Genomic DNA, 19092 nt, shown 5'->3' on the forward strand with positions numbered 1-19092 from the left:
CATCATTGATACCACAAGTATATACAATTATACATCAAAATGAATCATCAACCACAATTTATCAATTCACAAAATCGTAACATAAGCACCTCAAACTCAATATTCTATAAACACATCATAATTTGCATCAACACATTTTACCTCATTCACATATTTCATATAAATTCACATGTATCATAGAGGTTAACAATTTTCATTCAAGATCATACTTAAAGATTTACATATCCAAAACAAAAATAATGACATAAAAGCATATTACATGCCATATAATCCAAAATGAACGTTCCAAAAACTACCGAAATTTATGGATAGTGTGACTTGAGTGCTGATCCGATCATCTAACCTTCCAAGTATCTATAAGAATAATAAATAACACAAGTAAGCTCAATGAAACTTAATAAGTTCGACGTATTAAAATGAAAAATCTTATTGAAGTAAGTACAACAAATCAAATAATAATACAACTATGAATATTCCTTGTCATCCACAATCTCAACTGGTGAATCATAAAAGTTCAATTCAATACTCAAATATATGACAAATCCATCATATTCACTAAGTAAGTTAACTTACCGAGATTTTCAATTCGATGAACAACTTACAGATAAGAGTAAATCGACAATCCAACCAAAACACACCATATGCTCATAAGAGCTAATCCATCCTAAACATACCAAATGCTCATAAAAGCTAATCTATCCGAAACACACCAATGGCTCCGAAGCACTAGTCCAACCTGAACACACCAAAACAGAGAGTATAACACAAGAGTTCACAAAAAATGCTGAAATTCGGTCTATTCAAGAGAACATATGTATATCACTTCACAACAATCTCCATTTTAATCTGCCATAACGCACCATATCTCGATTGTACTCTATCCGCGTTTAATTTGATCCAAGTATAGAATTTCAACCATTTTTCCTCCAATAACTTTACATCTTTTATAATCAAATATATCTATCACAATACATAATATCATCAAACATTCCATATAGATGTTAAATTCAAAACTGTACGAACTTACCTAGACTAAATTGTAGTAGTTGTAGAAGTTTAGGGACTATTCCACAACTTTTCCTTTTCCATGAGTATCAACTGGGTCTTGATATGCAAAGAATTTAACCTAGCTGATTCTCCAAGCTAAACTTCCATGGCCATTTAGTTTACAACAAGAAAATTAAAGAAGATGATGGCAAATTTCATGTTCTGTTTAAGTTAGATTATTGATTTATTACTTTTTTACCCTTTAAAATCAATTACAATTTCACTAGAACCACTCTAATCCGACCACTATTTACTATTAAGGTTTATTTACCTTATTGGTCCTCCCACATTTATTAATTAAGCCCTTAAATCACCAAAATGTTATAATTATCATGTTTTGCACCTTTTACAATTTAGTCCTTTTTCTTTAATTAGCCATCTAAACGATAAAATTTCTTAACCAAATTTTGGTACGACTCTAACGACTCTATAGATATTCTAAAAATAATATTTGTAAGTCAACACGACAGAAATTTGTAGTCCCAAAACCACTGTTCCATCACCACTGAAAATCAGGCTATTACATCTAGAGTGCTACAAATATTCATTCGCGTACTTGCTTGTATCATTTGATTATGATCCAAATCACTTAATATTTTTAGAATTAAATCAAGTCTAAGAACATGCCATGCATTTATCTATGTTTAAAGCTTGCATGCACGTATTGAAGATAAACCAAATCGAATGAAACAGTAGATCTACTCAAGAATATCATGGTAATTGAAAGTAATAAAAAATCATCCAATAATTCCAACCCGATGAGATTAGCTCATGGGTTGGGAATTAAAATCCAAAATATCGACATCATTCAACATCATCATCCACAGTTTAAAAATCAAATAAATCAATTAATAGAATGAAGGTAGAACTACAAGAAGCTTTCGTCGCTTCAGCTTTAACTCCGATGCTACCAAATCATGTAAGACACAAGGTTGAATGCGTCGTCCCCTTCCTTACGTCTCTACTCTCTTTTTAAGCTGGTACACTCTTTCCTTTTTCTTTGAAATTTCCATGAGATTTTTTTGGAGAGAAAAAAACTTCTCTTCTTATCTTTTTCTTTCTTCTTTTATAAGGTAGGTCGCCCCTCTCCTAGCACACACATTTTCTCTATCTTTTTCAGATGAAATAATCTAGTACACTTATAGTTGGCTGAGAGTGACAAGGACTGAGTGCTGCGTCAGCATCTTCTTGGAATTGCTATGGCATTTTTGTTGGCAACCCTTCTAACCTTTTGCCATAGAAATATTTTACTTCCTTCATTCTCTTCCTCCTTTTTCTCATTCTCTTTGTCTTTCCTGCACCTTCTGCATACAACAACCAATTCATTTCTTCCCAACAATAAAAGTAACATATAATGACATTCAAGGCATAATCCAAGTTTTGTTATGCAATATTCTAATAATAGCTGAGAAATGCAAATATATTCACTTAAGTACAGGCAATTCATTAAGTTTAGAGCTTGAGATATAACTCTTTTTAAGAATCATCACATATATACTTAGGCTTGAGTAACTACAATTATGTCCAGAAGCATCATTATGATAATTTACAATTTACTTATTCATGAAGTCAGTCCACAAGAAGTCCATGATTGAAAACTTCTTATTATATACTTTTTACAAAAGCAATTCATCCAACTGTTTTGTCCATTGACCTCGTCATGTGTGTGTTACAGTCACATGATGTCCTTAATTCTTTTGAATTAGATCCGTTTGCTCAATGCAATCCTATTTTATCTCATTATCACCATTGTGTCTTTTTAATGATTAATATGACCACTGTCAACTAATTACTATGATAAATTACTCACTTGAGAATAATCAACTTGTGGTGACATTCCATATTTATCAATCCACACAATGCCAATGAGAGGATATCGCTACTCTTTAATCGAGCTATGAATTCTATTGTTGCTAGTAAAGTCATGATATACACAAGTCATATACCCAACATATTGACTATTGGATTGATCATCTTTAGAGCATAAGCCTCCACTTATATCAAAGCACATGACTTAAATACGCATGATCAGTGAATAACTTAGGATTTAGGTAAGTCATACCATGAACGTCACCAGTGAATCAATTCACAAATAGATTCAGAATTAATTCAACTTGGGTCCTGTCCACAATATCTTTTAAGTTAAATACAATAAATTTATACATCTATATATAAATTTTAGTTTATATTATTAATAATTAAAAGCATATAAATTAGTTTATAATTATAATCAATATTATCATTGTAAACTCTAAAATATATAAACATTTTCAACACTCTCTAACATATAATTTATGCAAATTTCGAGTACATAAATAACACTTTATGTATTTTTATTATTAATTTATAATATTTTGTAATTTATTTGGAAATGTGTTAATTTAGTTAAATTTATACTAAATACATAATTTTTTTTGAGGGAATAAATCAGCTGAGGGAAATACAACAGAATTTTGGTTGTTTTAAAGTTCAGACAGGTACAACTTGAAGCATTTTGATCCAACATTATTAGGCTTTAAAGTTACCTTAAAAGTAGATAGAGGCCCAGAGTTGTCCAGAAGGAAGCCCAGAACTGTCTACCAGGAAGTCCAACTGTCCTTGAAGACCACTTTTCTACTAATCAGGGACGATGACAACCACTACAAAAAATAGCAGTCCACAACCGGCCATACATCCTCCATCACTCAAAGGTCGACCATTCTAGTTCCAAAAATAGTAAATTCAAACTTCACTCTCCCTTAATCAAGGACGACAAGCTTTCCCCTTAATTTAAGCCTCAACCGCCAACAATATTGCTAAAAATAGCAGTCCAACACCACGCCTTCTCCACCACTTAAGGGACGACAACCACCCTTGCTAAAAATAGCTATGTCGCCACCCATTTCTCCACACATCAAGGGACGGTTCAACTATGAAGGAAATTAAGGAATTCCCTTACTAAAAATAGCAAGGGACGTTGGAGGCCTATAAGCATAAATAGGGCATCAAAGAGAGGAAAAGGATATATTAGATTTCAGAGAAAAAAATCTAAAAGTGTCATCCTTTGTTTTCCTTACGGCTTGCTAAGAGTTTTCACGCCAAAAAATAGGGCAAAACTCTTGCCGAGAGTGAGACTAAGAAGCATAAACTTGAGATCATTAAGGTGAAATTGACATGGAGAAGAGGAGGAGAGCCACCATGAGAAGTCGCAAGAAGCAATCGCAGATAACCTCATGCATTTCAACTATTTTCTTTTTTTATTGTGCAGTGGCCATGGATAATCCTCCTCAGCTTTTCTTCTTCCCTTTCTATTTATTGTTAATTGTTGCTACCTGTGTTGACAAACATGTTTGCATCTCATCTTTATGTTTTTCAATTTAATAATCATGGCTTAATTTTGTTTAGTTAAAATGGATATGAATCTTTGATTTGAGTTGATTGATTTTTATATTATGAATGTTTGTGCAAATGATTGTTTCGTTAATTTAGGTTTAATTATTGTTAGTACTTATGAGTGTAAAATCAATATTTGTAGGTTCATGAATTAGCTATTTTATCTGAAAAAGAGGTAATAGGTAATAGACAAAAGATTTAGATGGTGAATATCATGTTGATGTCAAAAGATGATTGTTGTATGCATGAATTGTATAAAATGCCCGAAAAGATGATCTCAAGGTTAGTTTGACATAGACATATGTAAGATAACTAAGAAATATAATAAAATTTCTAAAAAAGCCTATGCCTTAAGAAGAAATAAGTTTAATGAATTTCATATTGCCATGAAACATTCTTAATATATTTCCTAATAAGCCCTTACTAAAGCGAAATAATTGTTCTAGTTTATTTATGTCATTATTGTTAAATCTTGTGTTCAATCTTCCTATTACTATTCTCTTTTGCATTGTGTTTGTTTTATTTTGTGGGTATCTTAAATCCGATTACATTCATACTTTTATTTCAACCTCTCTTCAATATTATCTTTATTTTTTATTTTTCAAAGTGTACAATCATATGCATTTATTAAGATTTCAATAAATTAATATGATATCTTTTATAAATTATAATAACAGTACAAAATTCGAATAACAAATATAATTAACATGACTTAAACTTAAATTACACTTAAGATCGTGAACATCTTTAATTATCATACCTTAATTGAAATCAATATGATTTTTAAGGGTAAAAAGATTAGTTATATATATCAAAATGATTTCAAAATGATTAGTACAAGCAATCAAATTCAATACCAGTTTCTAATTTTTGTTTTCCAAACAACTAAAGGTCTAGCAATTTACAAGTGTCGAGCTAGAACATGTATGGGCGCATTGATTGGACTTTGCGATGCACACGTAAGCATAACTGGATGGTTGCCAGTCCACTTGTCTCCGAATCAAAGGTTAATCAATATATTAACAAAATATCTATATTTAAATAAAATAATCCTTTAATCATTTACTTAGACCGTTGCATCTGAACCGTCTGATGTAGTTTGATTAAAACCCCCCCCTATAAATGGTTGTGGAAGACGATCCTAACCACTTTGATTCTCACAGTAGAGAGAGAAACTGAAGGAAAAAACAAAAATGGAGATGAGTGAGAGATAGAAAATTATATTGTTCTCAATTTTCCCTTTAATCTTTTATCGATTAAAAGTTTCTTTCTCTCTATCTCTAGTCTCCAGTGTGTTGAATTTTACCTGTAATTTTTTTTTGTTTTTTCATTGATTAAAGCTTGGAATTTCCTTTTTCCTTCGGTGAAACGTTTGGTTTTGTTCATTTTTCGTGACGCTTTTTTTCCCCGATTCTTGCTTTGGCAGTAATAGCGTTGGCAATCACCTCTTAATTCCTTTGCCGGTCCCGGATAATCCCGACTTTCAGTCATATTTTCCAAATCGAAGCGCCGATTCTAAGAAGTTTGAGCTTCCAGGCTCGAAGCTGAAGTTGTAAAATTTGGAAATATTTTGAGCTTTTCTGTTTGTTGACTTCGGTTGAACTTTGGGGACTAGAGAAAAGGGTCATAAAACTGTAGACCCAAAAAGAAATCCTTTTGGTTGGATCATAAACTTGTTTGGGTTTTGATTATTTTTAAGCAAAAAAAATCTATACAGAAGACAGTTTGCCTGAGTTCAGTTTACAAGCTTTTTGATTTTAATTATGATTCAAAAAATTTGTTGGATTCAATTAATATCTTTCCTGATTTTCATCTTGCCCTTCTAATTATCAAACTCTATTGGTAATTTCCTAATGTCGTGGTTTATGAAGTTTTAAAGCTTTTTTCATTAAAGAAAAAGAAATGGCAGTTTCCTTTTCTAGTTTTCCATGGAGGTTTTGGAGTATTGGAAGTAAAGATAAACAGCTTGTTTCAAATGGGTCTTCTTTGAATTCTTCATCTTCTGAAACTGTAATATTCCAAACAAAAATAACCCCATCAAAGGGAAAGGGAAAGTGGCAAGGTGGTGAAAAGACAAGAGTGGTTCAATCAGATGGTGGGTATTTATCTGGATATGAATCTGATGGTCCAGAATGGTCCATTGGATGGGAAGAACCCCATGGTCCTGGTTTTCAAAGTGGTAATGAAGATGGTGGATTTGTTGTGTTGGTTCCCTGTTACAAACCTGGTTGCAAACAACTTGTAGAAGGCCGTAATAACCAGTTCTTGAGTGCAATCAAGAACCTCTCTAATGGCTTCTCTTCTGGTAAGACCTTCCCTTATCCCTATCTTAATTTACTCTTTTTTTTAAAATAAAATATTATGTTAGGTTAAAAGATGTTTTATCTATCTTGGTCAAGCAGTTAAGATTGTTCTTCATTCCTTTCAATGCCTGATTATAAACTTTTTCTGTTTCTACTAAATGGAACTATCAATGTTATGTACTCGGGGTGTTAGAGGATCATAATCCGTACCTGTGTATGATTATGTGTTAGACTTGGGTTCTTAAAGAAAAATGATGATTCAGAGCAATATATTGCACAAAATCCCTGCAGCATGCTACATTCAAATTAGGAAAAGGTTCTAATGGAACATACATTTCAATGAAAACTACAGCTTTACGTTTGCGCTTGTTAACGTAACATGGTGCATTGAACTTGATGAGCTTTGAGCTCAACCTCTAGTGGTCAAGTGACTATATGTTAGACTGTAGTTTAGTTCCTTTTAATAAAATGAAATGAGTAATGATATGTTAAACTTCTATTGCATCCTTATCTTTTCTTTTCGTTTTTCTTTTTTTTTTTTCGCCTTTCTTTCTTGGCAGATCCCTCTTTGGGTGGGTTTTAGGGTCGGGTTTAGGACAGCTTGAATCGAGAGGCATTGTATAGAAAGGAATTGGTAGATAATCATTGATGCAACTTGTCCAAATGTCTCTGCAGACTTAGCAGGATCAGTTTCCAGGGAGAACTTTGATTGCCCAATTTGTTGCAATCTTCTCCTCGAATGACAATTCATGGTTTTAAGCAGCTTTTGGTGTTGGACTCTTAGTTTGAATTCCAAAGAATCTTGAGTCCCAATGCTCGATTTATTACAATATGGCTCAGCTTGCATATACATATATTGCATTCAATCACAATTTAGAATATACTGTTTGGACTTGTCATCGTTAACTCTCTTTAATTCAAAGATGGATGAGTGGGTGTTTCTGAGGTTTATAGAGATATTTGTAGATGCTGCGTCGGATGTTTTACAGGAGCAGAAGATTTCATCATGCATACTAAACTGTTTGCATCTTGGTTAAAAATATGCAGAGGGAAGCAACTCTGTACAGCAGTGGTTTTCTTCTCTGGAGAACTTCTGAAAGCGTACTGAGCGACCATAAATGAAATCTTCGGCGGTACTGTTGAAGTAATAATGTAAGAAAATGTGTGAAGGGGATCTGCTAGTGCATCCGGTGGAATGCAGGGAAGGTGAAGGTGAAGGTGAATGAAGAATGACGATGTGCAAAGAGGATGTTTGTGTGCTTTACATGCAATTGAAGTGATGTATGGAAACATGAAGACATGGTGGATTTTGTAAATAGCTTTGCTGTATATATGCAACCAAATGGTCCTTGCTTTCACCTCTATTTCTCTACTGTCAATAATTTTGATCATTTCGGCATATTAATCTACCATCTTATCATTTTTTTTTCTTTTGCAAATATTCATTATTTCTTTGTATTTGCTCATCTGTTAATTACTCTTTAATTTAGCCTTCATATAGGATGAGTTGGATAAAAAATTTTAAAATTTGGAAGAGGTTATATTTCCTTTGGTAAATAATTTTTTAAATAATATATCGATACTATAAAGTTGTATAAAATTAAAGTTGTTTTTGTATCTTGTATTTCTTTGTACGGTTAATATTTTGATGATCGAATTGTGAAATTTATCGATGTAATTATACTTGTTATTCATGTAAATTTTCTAATCGATTTGATATTTCTATTATATTAATTTATAATATTATTGTATATTAATAATTTAATATACATTTATTGATGAATAGATTTTTTTACTTATATAATACAAAAATAATAATAAATACCAAAATGGTATTTCACTTAATTATTTACAAAAATGGTATAATGTGGGTGATGCAAGATGGTGATGCGGCACCACTCTTGTTTTCTCACCCCAATCATTAGTCTGTTATAAAAAATAGTTTTTTAACGATTGAGGGATCGGGATTAGCGGCCCCACTATACGGGTATTTGGGTGGTATGGGTGACGCTTTTCTGACAGGCGGCACCAATTGGATGGTGCCTCTTTGACAACTGACATCGGCTGTGGATTTGACCCATTGTCTGACTGCTTGATGGGATTTCACGGGGGACTGATAGGGTTTCACGAGATTCCACATAAGGGGACCTTATAACCATACTCCTCTCAACTATGTAAAAGAAAAGAATGGTGTTTTGATTGTAAAAAAAAAAATTATTGTAAGGGGACCTTATAACTATTTGTTCAGGCGACGGTTAAATTTTTTATTATTTGAAACTGAAGATATTGAAATAACTTATTTGGTTATAGAAATGGGTCACATATCAGATGCGATTAATGTGGTGATAATAAAATTATTATTTGTTATTCATGGGTCCCGTTATAAATTTCCACGATATTTTTTATTTAATTTGAATATATTAACTATTGCGGTAATTTAATATATTCAGGGTCTGTATCACGTACTGAAGGGTTGTGTCAACGATGTGGGCTATGTGCCAGATCCCCATCTTATGCCATACTTGGAGACATCAAGATTTGGATCAACTGCAATGATACGCATGTTTGATTTGAAGTATGACTTGATTTTGGCTTTGGTCATGTGGTGGTGCCTAGAGACCCACACATTTCATTTGCCGTGTGGGGAGTGCACCATCACTCTGGAAGATGTTGCACTGCAACTCAAGCTCCAATCGACGGTAGTGCAGTCACGAGTGTAAGTACAATGTCCGAACTAGCAACCCTTTTATATGACTTACTAGGATGCTCGCCTGGTAATCATGGCAATAAATTTACGAGTTTAAGATTTTCATGGCTGAAGGAAAATTTCGAGTATTTATTGAGTATTGCCACTGAATGAGAGGTGATGTACGCCGTTTAAGCAAATATAATACATATGATAAGAGGCGTACTCATGCTAGATGCAAATAACAACAATATCCACTTGATGTAATTGTCCCTATTATTTGATTTATACACTGCCCATTCATATAAATTAGGGCTCAGCAGTAATAAGTACATTTTATCGCGAGCTTTGTCGAACGAAAAAGGGTCATGCCATGGAAATAAACGGGTGCTTGGTATTGCTGCAGTCCTAGGCGCTTTATAAGATGTCATTCTTGACATCAATTACCCATCAAACATATGTCTTCCCACTCGTGAATAGGTGATAAAATTTAACCATTATAACTAGAATTTTACTTTACTTATGAAAATTTGTTCTAACAAGTTTACTTTTTTTCATATATGGAGTTCTTCTCCGGGTATCGGGAGTTATATTCACTTCCAATTTACCACCAAATGATTGAGACACGCATTGGGGAGGGGGTAATTTTTACTAATATTCATTACATGTAATTACTTTATTTATGTTATTTGACTCGTGTTACTATAACGATATTATTAATTGTGCAATTCATATGGATGCCATATTCTTTCCTAGACACTGCAACTATTATTCCCTTGTCTGCTCACATCCACTGACACTTGTGGTGCATTAACGCACCCCTGTTGAATTTCTCAACCATCGAGTGGTATAATAGGTGTAACAACCAGTTTTTAGTCAAATCAGAACAGTGGTTTTAGAACCACAAATCTGAGGTCAAAATATTTATTTTATTATTATTTTAAGGTCTACAGCATGATAGTATGATTGTGTGAAAATTTCGTTAAGAAATTTTATCATTTGAGTGCTTAATTTGATAAAAAGGACTAAAACGCGTAAAGTGTAAAAGTTGTGTTCTAATAGCTAAAGGTGTCTAATACCTATGGAACCTTAAATTGGAGGTCCTTATGTTGTAATTAGACCATTAATAGTATGAGTGGACAAAGATGGACATTAAATAGGTGAATTTTAAGTTAATAATAAGGTTACTATAGTAAATTAATTAATAAAGATTAATTAAGAGAAACAAAACCACTTTTTTTGTTCATCTTCTTCACCTAGCCGAAAGTAAGGAAGAAAATACACCATTTTTGAGCTCTTGAAGGTTTGGCTATAAACTCCTTGTATGTAAGTGCATTTTTGCTCGGTTTTTAAAGATTTTTATGTTTTCGGAGTCGTTGTAGCTTAATCTAGCTAGCCCAGGGACTAATTTGCAAAATTGTTAAAGATTTAGGGTTTTACCATTGAAGAATATGTGTGTATCTTGATATTTGATGATAGAAAATGAATGATTGTTGTTAGATAAACAACATTTGTTAAGTGATTTTTGATAAAATTTTCAATTAGGGATTAAATTGAAAAAAGTGATAAATTGTGTGGTAAACGTGTGAAATAATGAAAAATATGGGCTGCTATGATAATAAGGGAAATTTGACTAGCATGGGTATAAGTTTAATTTCATGAATTTGCATTTTTATAAGCTAGGCACTAAATTGTAAAGAAGTTAAAATATTAGGGGAAAAAGTGTAAAATTTCCATAATATGAAATTTGGGTTAAATTTAATAAAATAATAATTAAATAGGTTAAATTTGATTATATATAGATCAAGAAAAGAATAGTTCGGATCTAGATCGGGGGAAAAAAATATTGGACTAGTCGATCTTGTTCTGACCTTTTTGTGATTGAGGTAAGTTCGCATGTTAATAAGCATTAATATAATTGTGTTTTAAATGCTTTATTATTGAATTAATTTTGAATACAATCCTCCGGAAATTTTCGACGAAGATTCGACAATGTTAAATCCTGGTTGAACCCTAGGAATAGATAGGATACAAATGACATGTCATTATGGGTTATTGTGTTTGGGTGCTGGTCCGTACGTTCTACCGATGGCTGAGTTTTTCAGCATGTGTTGCAGATTTTCGTCAGCTTGTGTGAGTAGCACCGTGTAGCTACGTCTTGACTGTCAGCTTGAGTGAGCAGACTCGTTGATAGCTCGAGAGTGAGCATTATATGAGATATGAGATTGAGATGGCTTCGGCCTGGTATTGGCACTTAGGGTGCGAGATTCCTGAGTATCCAATATTATTCCAAATGGTTCAATGTGTAAATCGATGAATTGGAAGAGTATCAAATTGATACGAGTTAGTATAGGTATGTACGTGAGCTATACAATCATTGAATCGAGAAAAGGGATGAATTCATGTCTAACCTTTGGATTGAATATGTGTTAAGTTTTGAATTTAAATTGAATTACATTATGTGATGTTTAAGTTCTTGAATTGTAGTTGAATGGTAAGTTTTACTTATTAAGCATACGAGCTTACTAAGCTTTATAGCTTACTCTGTTTACTTTTTCGTGTTTTATAATGATTTAGAAGCTTGTTCAGATTGGGAGTTTCGGAGATCTCATCACACTATCTAGCTATCGTTTTGGTACTTTTAAGCTTATGTATTTGGTTATATGGCATGTATAGAATTTGTGGTTATTATGATTTATATGTTGATAATGGATTTAGCCAATTGATTTGGCTTGTAAATGAAGTATATTTGGTTATGTATATATATGTGCAAATGGTCTTTTGATATGCTGTGTTTAATTTTTATGTGAATGTTTGTTGAGAATTGGTGTTAAAGGTAGAAAATGGTTGAAATTAAGATTGGATTAATATTCTAGTAATAAACAAATAATATATGTTTGAAAGTGACCATTTGGTGATTTTTAGATGTGAAATTGGTATGTTGTGAATTGGCAAAAACATGATATTATGAGTAATATAGTTGTTGATATTGAAATGACATGAATTAGGTTTGGTTGATATTGGTTTGAATGCCTATTGATGCAATGTTTGGGTGAGAAAGATGGCTTGGAAAATAGCTTATTTTTGTCCATACAGGCAGAGACACGGGCGTGTGTCTTAGCCGTGTGTGAAACACGGTTAGGTGACATGGCCGTATGTCTCCTGATGTTTAATTAGAATCCAAGTCAGTATGCTCCACACGGACCAACACACGGGCGTGTGACTTGGCCGTGTGGCATAAGTCAGTATACCTTACAATTTTGGCACGGCCTAGCACACGTCTTGGCACACGGACGTGTGAGGCCATTTCGAAGGGTACACGGGCTAGTCACACGGGCGTGTGGTTGGTTGCGTGACCCAAGCCAGAAAGTTACACAGGGTAGGACATGGGTTGGGACACGACCATGTGATCCCATTTCGAATGTCCACACGGCCTGTGACACAGGCGTGTCTTTGGCCATATGAGACACACTGCCAGGCCACATGGACGTGTGTCTCCTTTATTTTGAAATTTTTTCTAGGTTTTCCAAAAATTTACTGAGTTATTAGTTTAGTCCCGAACCACTTCTAATGCATGATTTGGGCCTCGAGGGCTCATCTTAGGGAAAATATGATTGAATGTGAATGATTTTTATTTGAAAATGAAAATTGAATGTGAAATGTATGTTTATTTAAATAATGAGTCTGGTAATGCTCTGTAACCCTATTCCGGCGACGAATACGAGTTAGGGGTGTTACAATGGGGATTGAATACTATGACAGTTCGAGTGTGTCCAACATATTCCAATTCCTCCATGGAGTTTGGAGGCTGTACACTTAATTAACAAAAAAAGGAAAAATATAAGAATTGGATATTAGAGCATGGAGAATATCTTGTACTGTGGAATGATTGGATGAGGCAAAAACCTCATATGGATTATGCATTTGATTTGCAGCCCTCAAAAGAGTATTGATACTGATACATAGCATGTGGGAAACCTTTTTTATTTGGTGGGCAAATGATGCTAGTCCCTCCACAAATGCAAAGACTAGGGCACCTCTCACATCATCTGCTACATTAGCCTTTTGCACTCAAACCGGAGCCGACACCCAAACTCGAGCAGTCTTATTCACAATCTGGAGGTAGTTCTTATCATCCAATCTTGGGGGTTGATAATTATTTTTCAAGCTTGTTAGGTGTGGCATGTCAACCCATAGAAATAAAATCCAGATCATAATGAGAGACTCCTTTCTTTTGTTTTCATTCATAAAGACAGAAGCTAAGACGAAAAAAAGAATCGACCCTTCGAGTATTCTACCAAATTGCCTGAGAAAACTGAGAGTAAGAGGGACATATATATGTTATGGAATACCCATCTATATTGAATTGCGAATACAGAAATGATAAAATATTTTGATGGACCAAATAAAAATTAATATGGGTCTCCGATAGAGACAAAGACGGATAAACAAACAAGAAAATAGGTAAAGACCCTTCATATAAGAATCTGTATCTATATCTACTAAATTCAACGGTTTGCATAAAAAGAAAGCAAATAAATAAACGAAAGAAAATAAACAAATGAAAGAAGGGGGAAAGGAGGAGAAAGGGGGAAGGAGGGGCATCCTAATGAGATCCTAATCTCAAGACACAAAAGGGGATATGGCGAAATTGGTAGACGTTACGAACTTAATTGGATTGAGCCTTGGTATGGAAACCTACTAAGTGATAACTTTCAAATTCAGAGAAACCCTGAATGAAAAATGGGCAATCTGAGCCAAATCCTATTATTTTATTATTTTACAAAATAAACATGAACAAAGGTTCAGCAAGCGAGAATAAGAAAAAAAGGAAAGGATAGGTGCAGAGACTCAATGGAAGCTATTCTAACAAATGGGGTTGACTGTTGGTAAAGGAATCCTTATATCGAATATCGAAACTCTAGAAAGGATGCAAGATATACCTATTTTTTTTATAGGTATACTAATGAAAAACTATCTCAAAAAAGACGAATCGAACCCGTATTTTTTTTTATTTTATTATATGCAATATCAATTTATTTATATGAAAATATGAAAAATAAAAAGAATTGTTGTGAATCGATTCCAAGTTGAAGAAAGAATCGAATAGAATAGTCATTAATCAAATCATTCATTCCATAGTCTGATAAATCTTTTGAAAAACTGATTAATCGGACGAGAATAAAGATAGAGTCCCGTTCTACATGTCAATATCAATACCGACAACAATGAAATTTATAGTAAGAGGAAAATCCGTCGACTTTAAAAATCGTGAGGGTTCAAGTCCCTCTATCCCCAACCCCAAAAGCCCGTTTGCTGTCTATTTATTTTATCCTACCCTTTTTGTTAGTGGTTCAAAGTTCCTTATGTTTCTCATTCATCCTATTCTTTGCGTTTTACAAGGTATCCTAGCATAGCAGAATTTTGTTCTCTTATCACAAGTCTTGTGATATAGTGTGATGTGATATATATATGATATACATAGAAATCTCTTGAGCAAGGAATACCTATTTGAATGATTCATAATACATATGATTACTCATATGGAAATTTACAAAGTCTTCCTTTTAAAGATCTAAGAAATTCCTGTTCGAGATTTTAATTTAATACTTTTTCGTTTTTTTGTTTTCATTTTTAATTGACATAGACCCAAGTCATCTAGTATTATGAAGATAATGCGTCGGTAATGGTCGGGATAGCTCAGTTGGTAGAGAAGAGGATGAAAATCCTCGTGTCACCAGTTCAAATCTGGTTCCTGGCATATGATTAATTTGTATGAGTATCTACTCTACAAATTAATTGATATGGATCGACATAATACATACTTATCTAGCTAGGTATCTGAGAGTAAACCCTCTCTTTATTTATTTTATTTTGTATTTTTTTCTCTTTTTAAAATGAGCAAAGAGTCTATTCTAATGTGTCTATTATAATGTAGTAAAAGACAAAATTTGCTTATCTTTCTCTTCTTTTTTATTTGTTCACACTGCGGCTTCTCACATTCAAAAAGAATGGTAATACTTCATACATATTTAATTAAAAATTAAAATAAAAATAGTTAGTTGAAAGGCCCAAGAAAAAGTCGGGTCTAGAGGAGTTCAAGGATAGAAATAACCAAGACTCATCTCAGCTACAGTACAAATAGAAGCCGATCCCCTTTCATTTATTTCTTTGTATTCTCTTTCATATTCCATTTCTTCATTCCCTTCTATGCGACTCTCTAGAGTTCATCTAAGTGATGTGCGCGATACAAATTCACGGTACAGAACCCTTGTTGTTCATCCTATTGTCTCGGCTCGTCTGAAATAAAATAAATAAAAAAGTCTCTTCAAAAATCGAGAATCTCAATGATGTATTGTCTTTTATTTCTTTTTATTTATTAGCCTATCCATAAGAATACGAATGAAACCTCAATTCCTCTGTTTGAGCTAGAAGAGAATGTACAAATATTCCTTGAATATTCGAAGTTGTAATTAGTTTCTTATCATTCAATGAGCGTCTTGTATTTCATAAAAATTGGGGGCAATGTAATCCTTACGTAAAGGCCACCCTATCCAACTTTCAGGCATTAAATACGTTTCAGTCGTGGATGATTTTCATAAGAGATTCCCAACATGTCATAAGATTCTCATTCTTGAAAATCTGAACTTTTCCAAACCCAGAAAACAGACGGAATTCTAGGGTTACTCCTTGGAGCAAATACTTTTATACATACCTCTTCCGGTTGATCTACACCATACTTTATTCTCGTAAGATGATATACACTGGCTAACAGTCCGCCTGGTGCTACATCATAGGCACATTGGGAACGTAGATAATTGTAACCATATACATATAAAATAACAGCAATGGAATGCCAATCCTCAGGCTTTATTTGTAAAGTCTCTATTCCTTGGTAATCGAAGCCCAAAGATCTATGAACTAGCCCGTGTTTGACTAGCCAAACAGAAAACGACCCTGCATCTTTTTATCTCTCCCGCACTTTTCTTTTTTATTTGTCATTTTTATAAGATAAGTATTTCGCATTTATGATGAAATTGAATTTATGAAGATTAATTCGTTGTCTGTTTCTGTAAAAAAAAATCCTACCTAATTTACTAATTCGTGGGAAGATAGTGAACCCTTGTAGTTGAAAAATGTTTCAGGACGAATCTCTGAAGTAGATGGTGGTTGATAGAGCAATCCTTGATTATAATTTCCAGTACAAGTACTGTGTACAAGATAAAACTTGTGATTGGTAGTAAAACACCGATCGCCCTGTTGAAATCTAATTCGATCTTCATAGATTTCGCGAGATATTTTCTTACTAAGTTTTGTTATAGCATCTATAACTGCCTCGGGTTTAGGGGGCAGCCCGGCAAATAGACATCTACGGGAATTAGCTTATCGACCTCCCGAACAGTACTATAAGAATCAGAACTGAACATCCCTCCTGTAATTGTACACAGCGCCCATAGCGATAACATATTTAGGTTGGGCATTTGTTCATATAATCTCACTAAAGAGGGCGCCATTTTCATTGTTACTGTTTCAGCTGTTAAAATTAGGTCTGCCTGTCTAGGACTCGATCTTGGTACCAACCTATAACGATCAAAGTCGAAGCGTGAGCCTATTAATGAAGCAAATTCAATAAAGCAACAACTGGTACCATAAAGAAGCGGCCATAAACTGGAGAGTCTTGACCAATTTGAAAGATCATTTAATGTAGTTGAAATAACTAATTTTGGGTTGTTCGATCAAGTAAGGGAAATTGATGGAATCATACTCAATGTTATTATTATTTTGACTTTTTTCTTTCTTTTTATTATCTGAATATTCAGGAACTAAACCATTCCAATGCTCCTTTTCGCCATGCATAAGCTGAACCAACAATTAGGATAAGCACGAAAATGAAAGCTTCTATAATACGGGTACCCCCAATACATCGAAACTCATTGCCCATGGATAAAGAAAAACCGTTTCAACATCAAAAACAACAAAAACTAGAGCAAACATATAATAACGGATTCGAAATTGTAACCAAGCATCGCCCATTGGTTCTATACCCGATTCATAACTAGAAAGTTTTTCTGGACCCTTTCTAATCGGGGCTAAAACTCCAGAAATTAGAAATGCCAAAATAGGAATAGCATTTGATATTATTAGAAATGCCCAGAAAATATCATATTCGTAAAGCAGAAATATAGACGAACTCCTATGAATGTGAAAAATAGATCGGATTAGTCGCTTCGACCTGGAATTCATTTCAAGTCATCCGCAACTGTTTGTTTAGTCAAAACAACAATTCAGTTTGATCGAATCATCTAGTTTCGTTTGTTTGTTGTGTTTCCATGTTGCATTTTAAGATTTATTGATTGGAATTAATCCTATTTTATTTACATTCCACTTATTTCGATTTCATTTCGATATAGTACTAATTTGTATAATACTAGTATAAATATATATTTATACTATATATAGTATAATACTATACAAATCCAAAACAAGTAATACTTTTTCGTTTTCACTTCATTTCGGATTTTTCTAAATAAAAGGAATTCTAATATCTAACTAATATCTAATATTTATTAGAATTAGAAATAAAAAAACTTTTAATTCGAAATTCTATTTATTCTAAATATAAATTCGAAATTATAGACTTAGAATAAATAGAAATCTTTTATTTTATATCTATTTATGTAGAATCAATCAAAAATCAATCTACCCGCGAGGATTAATTAAGAAAATGGGGTTTTGTTTATTTTATTCTTATCCAAGAAAAAAAAAGAGCGATTGGATCCGTTGAAATGCGCTTTTGTTTTCAGGGTTATACTCTGAGTGATCTCCCTATGAGTGAGCTTATGGGAATGATTTTAACCAAGCAATTGGAAGCGACCAGTTCCAATCAACAAAGAATACAATAATTAGGAAAAAAACTATATAACCTTTTTATTTTTAGTTGTATTTGGATATTCTTTATTGTTTTAGTTTGCTTTAGTTTTAAGAATATTATTTTCATTTTTCTTAATTTAATAAATTTAATGAATATTTAAAATTAATAAAATAGAAAATTCGAAAATATAGGGCTATACGGACTCGAACCGTAGACCTTATCGGTAAAACAGATCGAACTGATTATTATCAAAATGATTCGGCCTATTTCAAAGACCCAACATGCATTTTTTTTTTGCATTGGGCTCTTTCATTAACTGATAGAAATATCAATTAGTCTACCGTATATATATTTTTTTCTAACATAAAAAGAGAATACGATTCCGTGTGCTCTGATTATTGTGCTCTGATTCATTACTGATACAGGAGCACTTCCAAAGTGTTTCAAAGAGGGGAAGGGTTATCTTGACGTAGGTCTACTTTTGGCCTAGATCAACCTAAGTTAAATGGAGTCTCTACCATTCTGATTAAAAAATCAAACATGAAACTTCATACACCTTAAGATTCATAGGACGAAAAGAGCATTTTTGAGGTCCTTATACTCATTATGCCTAGCATTGAATAGACCAGGTATTCACACTATCAATATCTCAAATCAATGATGGGTTCGATTCGGATCTTGCCTAAACAGCACCCGAATCGGACCGAACCATTTGTCAGGCTATTGTTCTCTTGTTTTGTTCCTTCAAAGTAATGGAGTAAGACATCGATTTCTTAAAAAGATCAATTCTTTTGATTGCATGATAGACTTCC

At 33.2% G+C, this 19092-nt stretch overlaps 1 protein-coding gene and 1 pseudogene across 2 annotated transcripts; one reads left to right on the plus strand and one right to left on the minus strand.

Moving 5' to 3' along the window:
- Positions 1–5552: 5552 nt before the first annotated feature.
- On the plus strand, positions 5553–8151 carry LOC107897513 (uncharacterized). Of its 2 annotated transcripts, none has more exons than XM_041078797.1 (2): positions 5553–6724; positions 7283–8151. In XM_041078797.1, exons 1-2 carry the CDS (start codon positions 6322–6324, stop codon positions 7303–7305), a joined length of 426 nt encoding a protein of 141 aa, XP_040934731.1. In that variant the 5' UTR covers positions 5553–6321; the 3' UTR covers positions 7306–8151. The 2 variants fall into 2 exon arrangements, with proteins under 2 accessions (XP_040934731.1, XP_016678486.1); XM_016822997.2 differs by having other exon boundaries at positions 5556–6724; positions 7770–8151.
- Positions 8152–16008: 7857 nt separating this feature from the next.
- LOC121208257 (NAD(P)H-quinone oxidoreductase subunit K, chloroplastic-like) lies at positions 16009–17576 on the minus strand (annotated as a pseudogene).
- Positions 17577–19092: the final 1516 nt, after the last annotated feature.

Source organism: Gossypium hirsutum, chromosome A10 (genome assembly GCF_007990345.1).
Source record: "Gossypium hirsutum isolate 1008001.06 chromosome A10, Gossypium_hirsutum_v2.1, whole genome shotgun sequence".
NCBI lineage: Eukaryota > Viridiplantae > Streptophyta > Magnoliopsida > Malvales > Malvaceae > Gossypium > Gossypium hirsutum.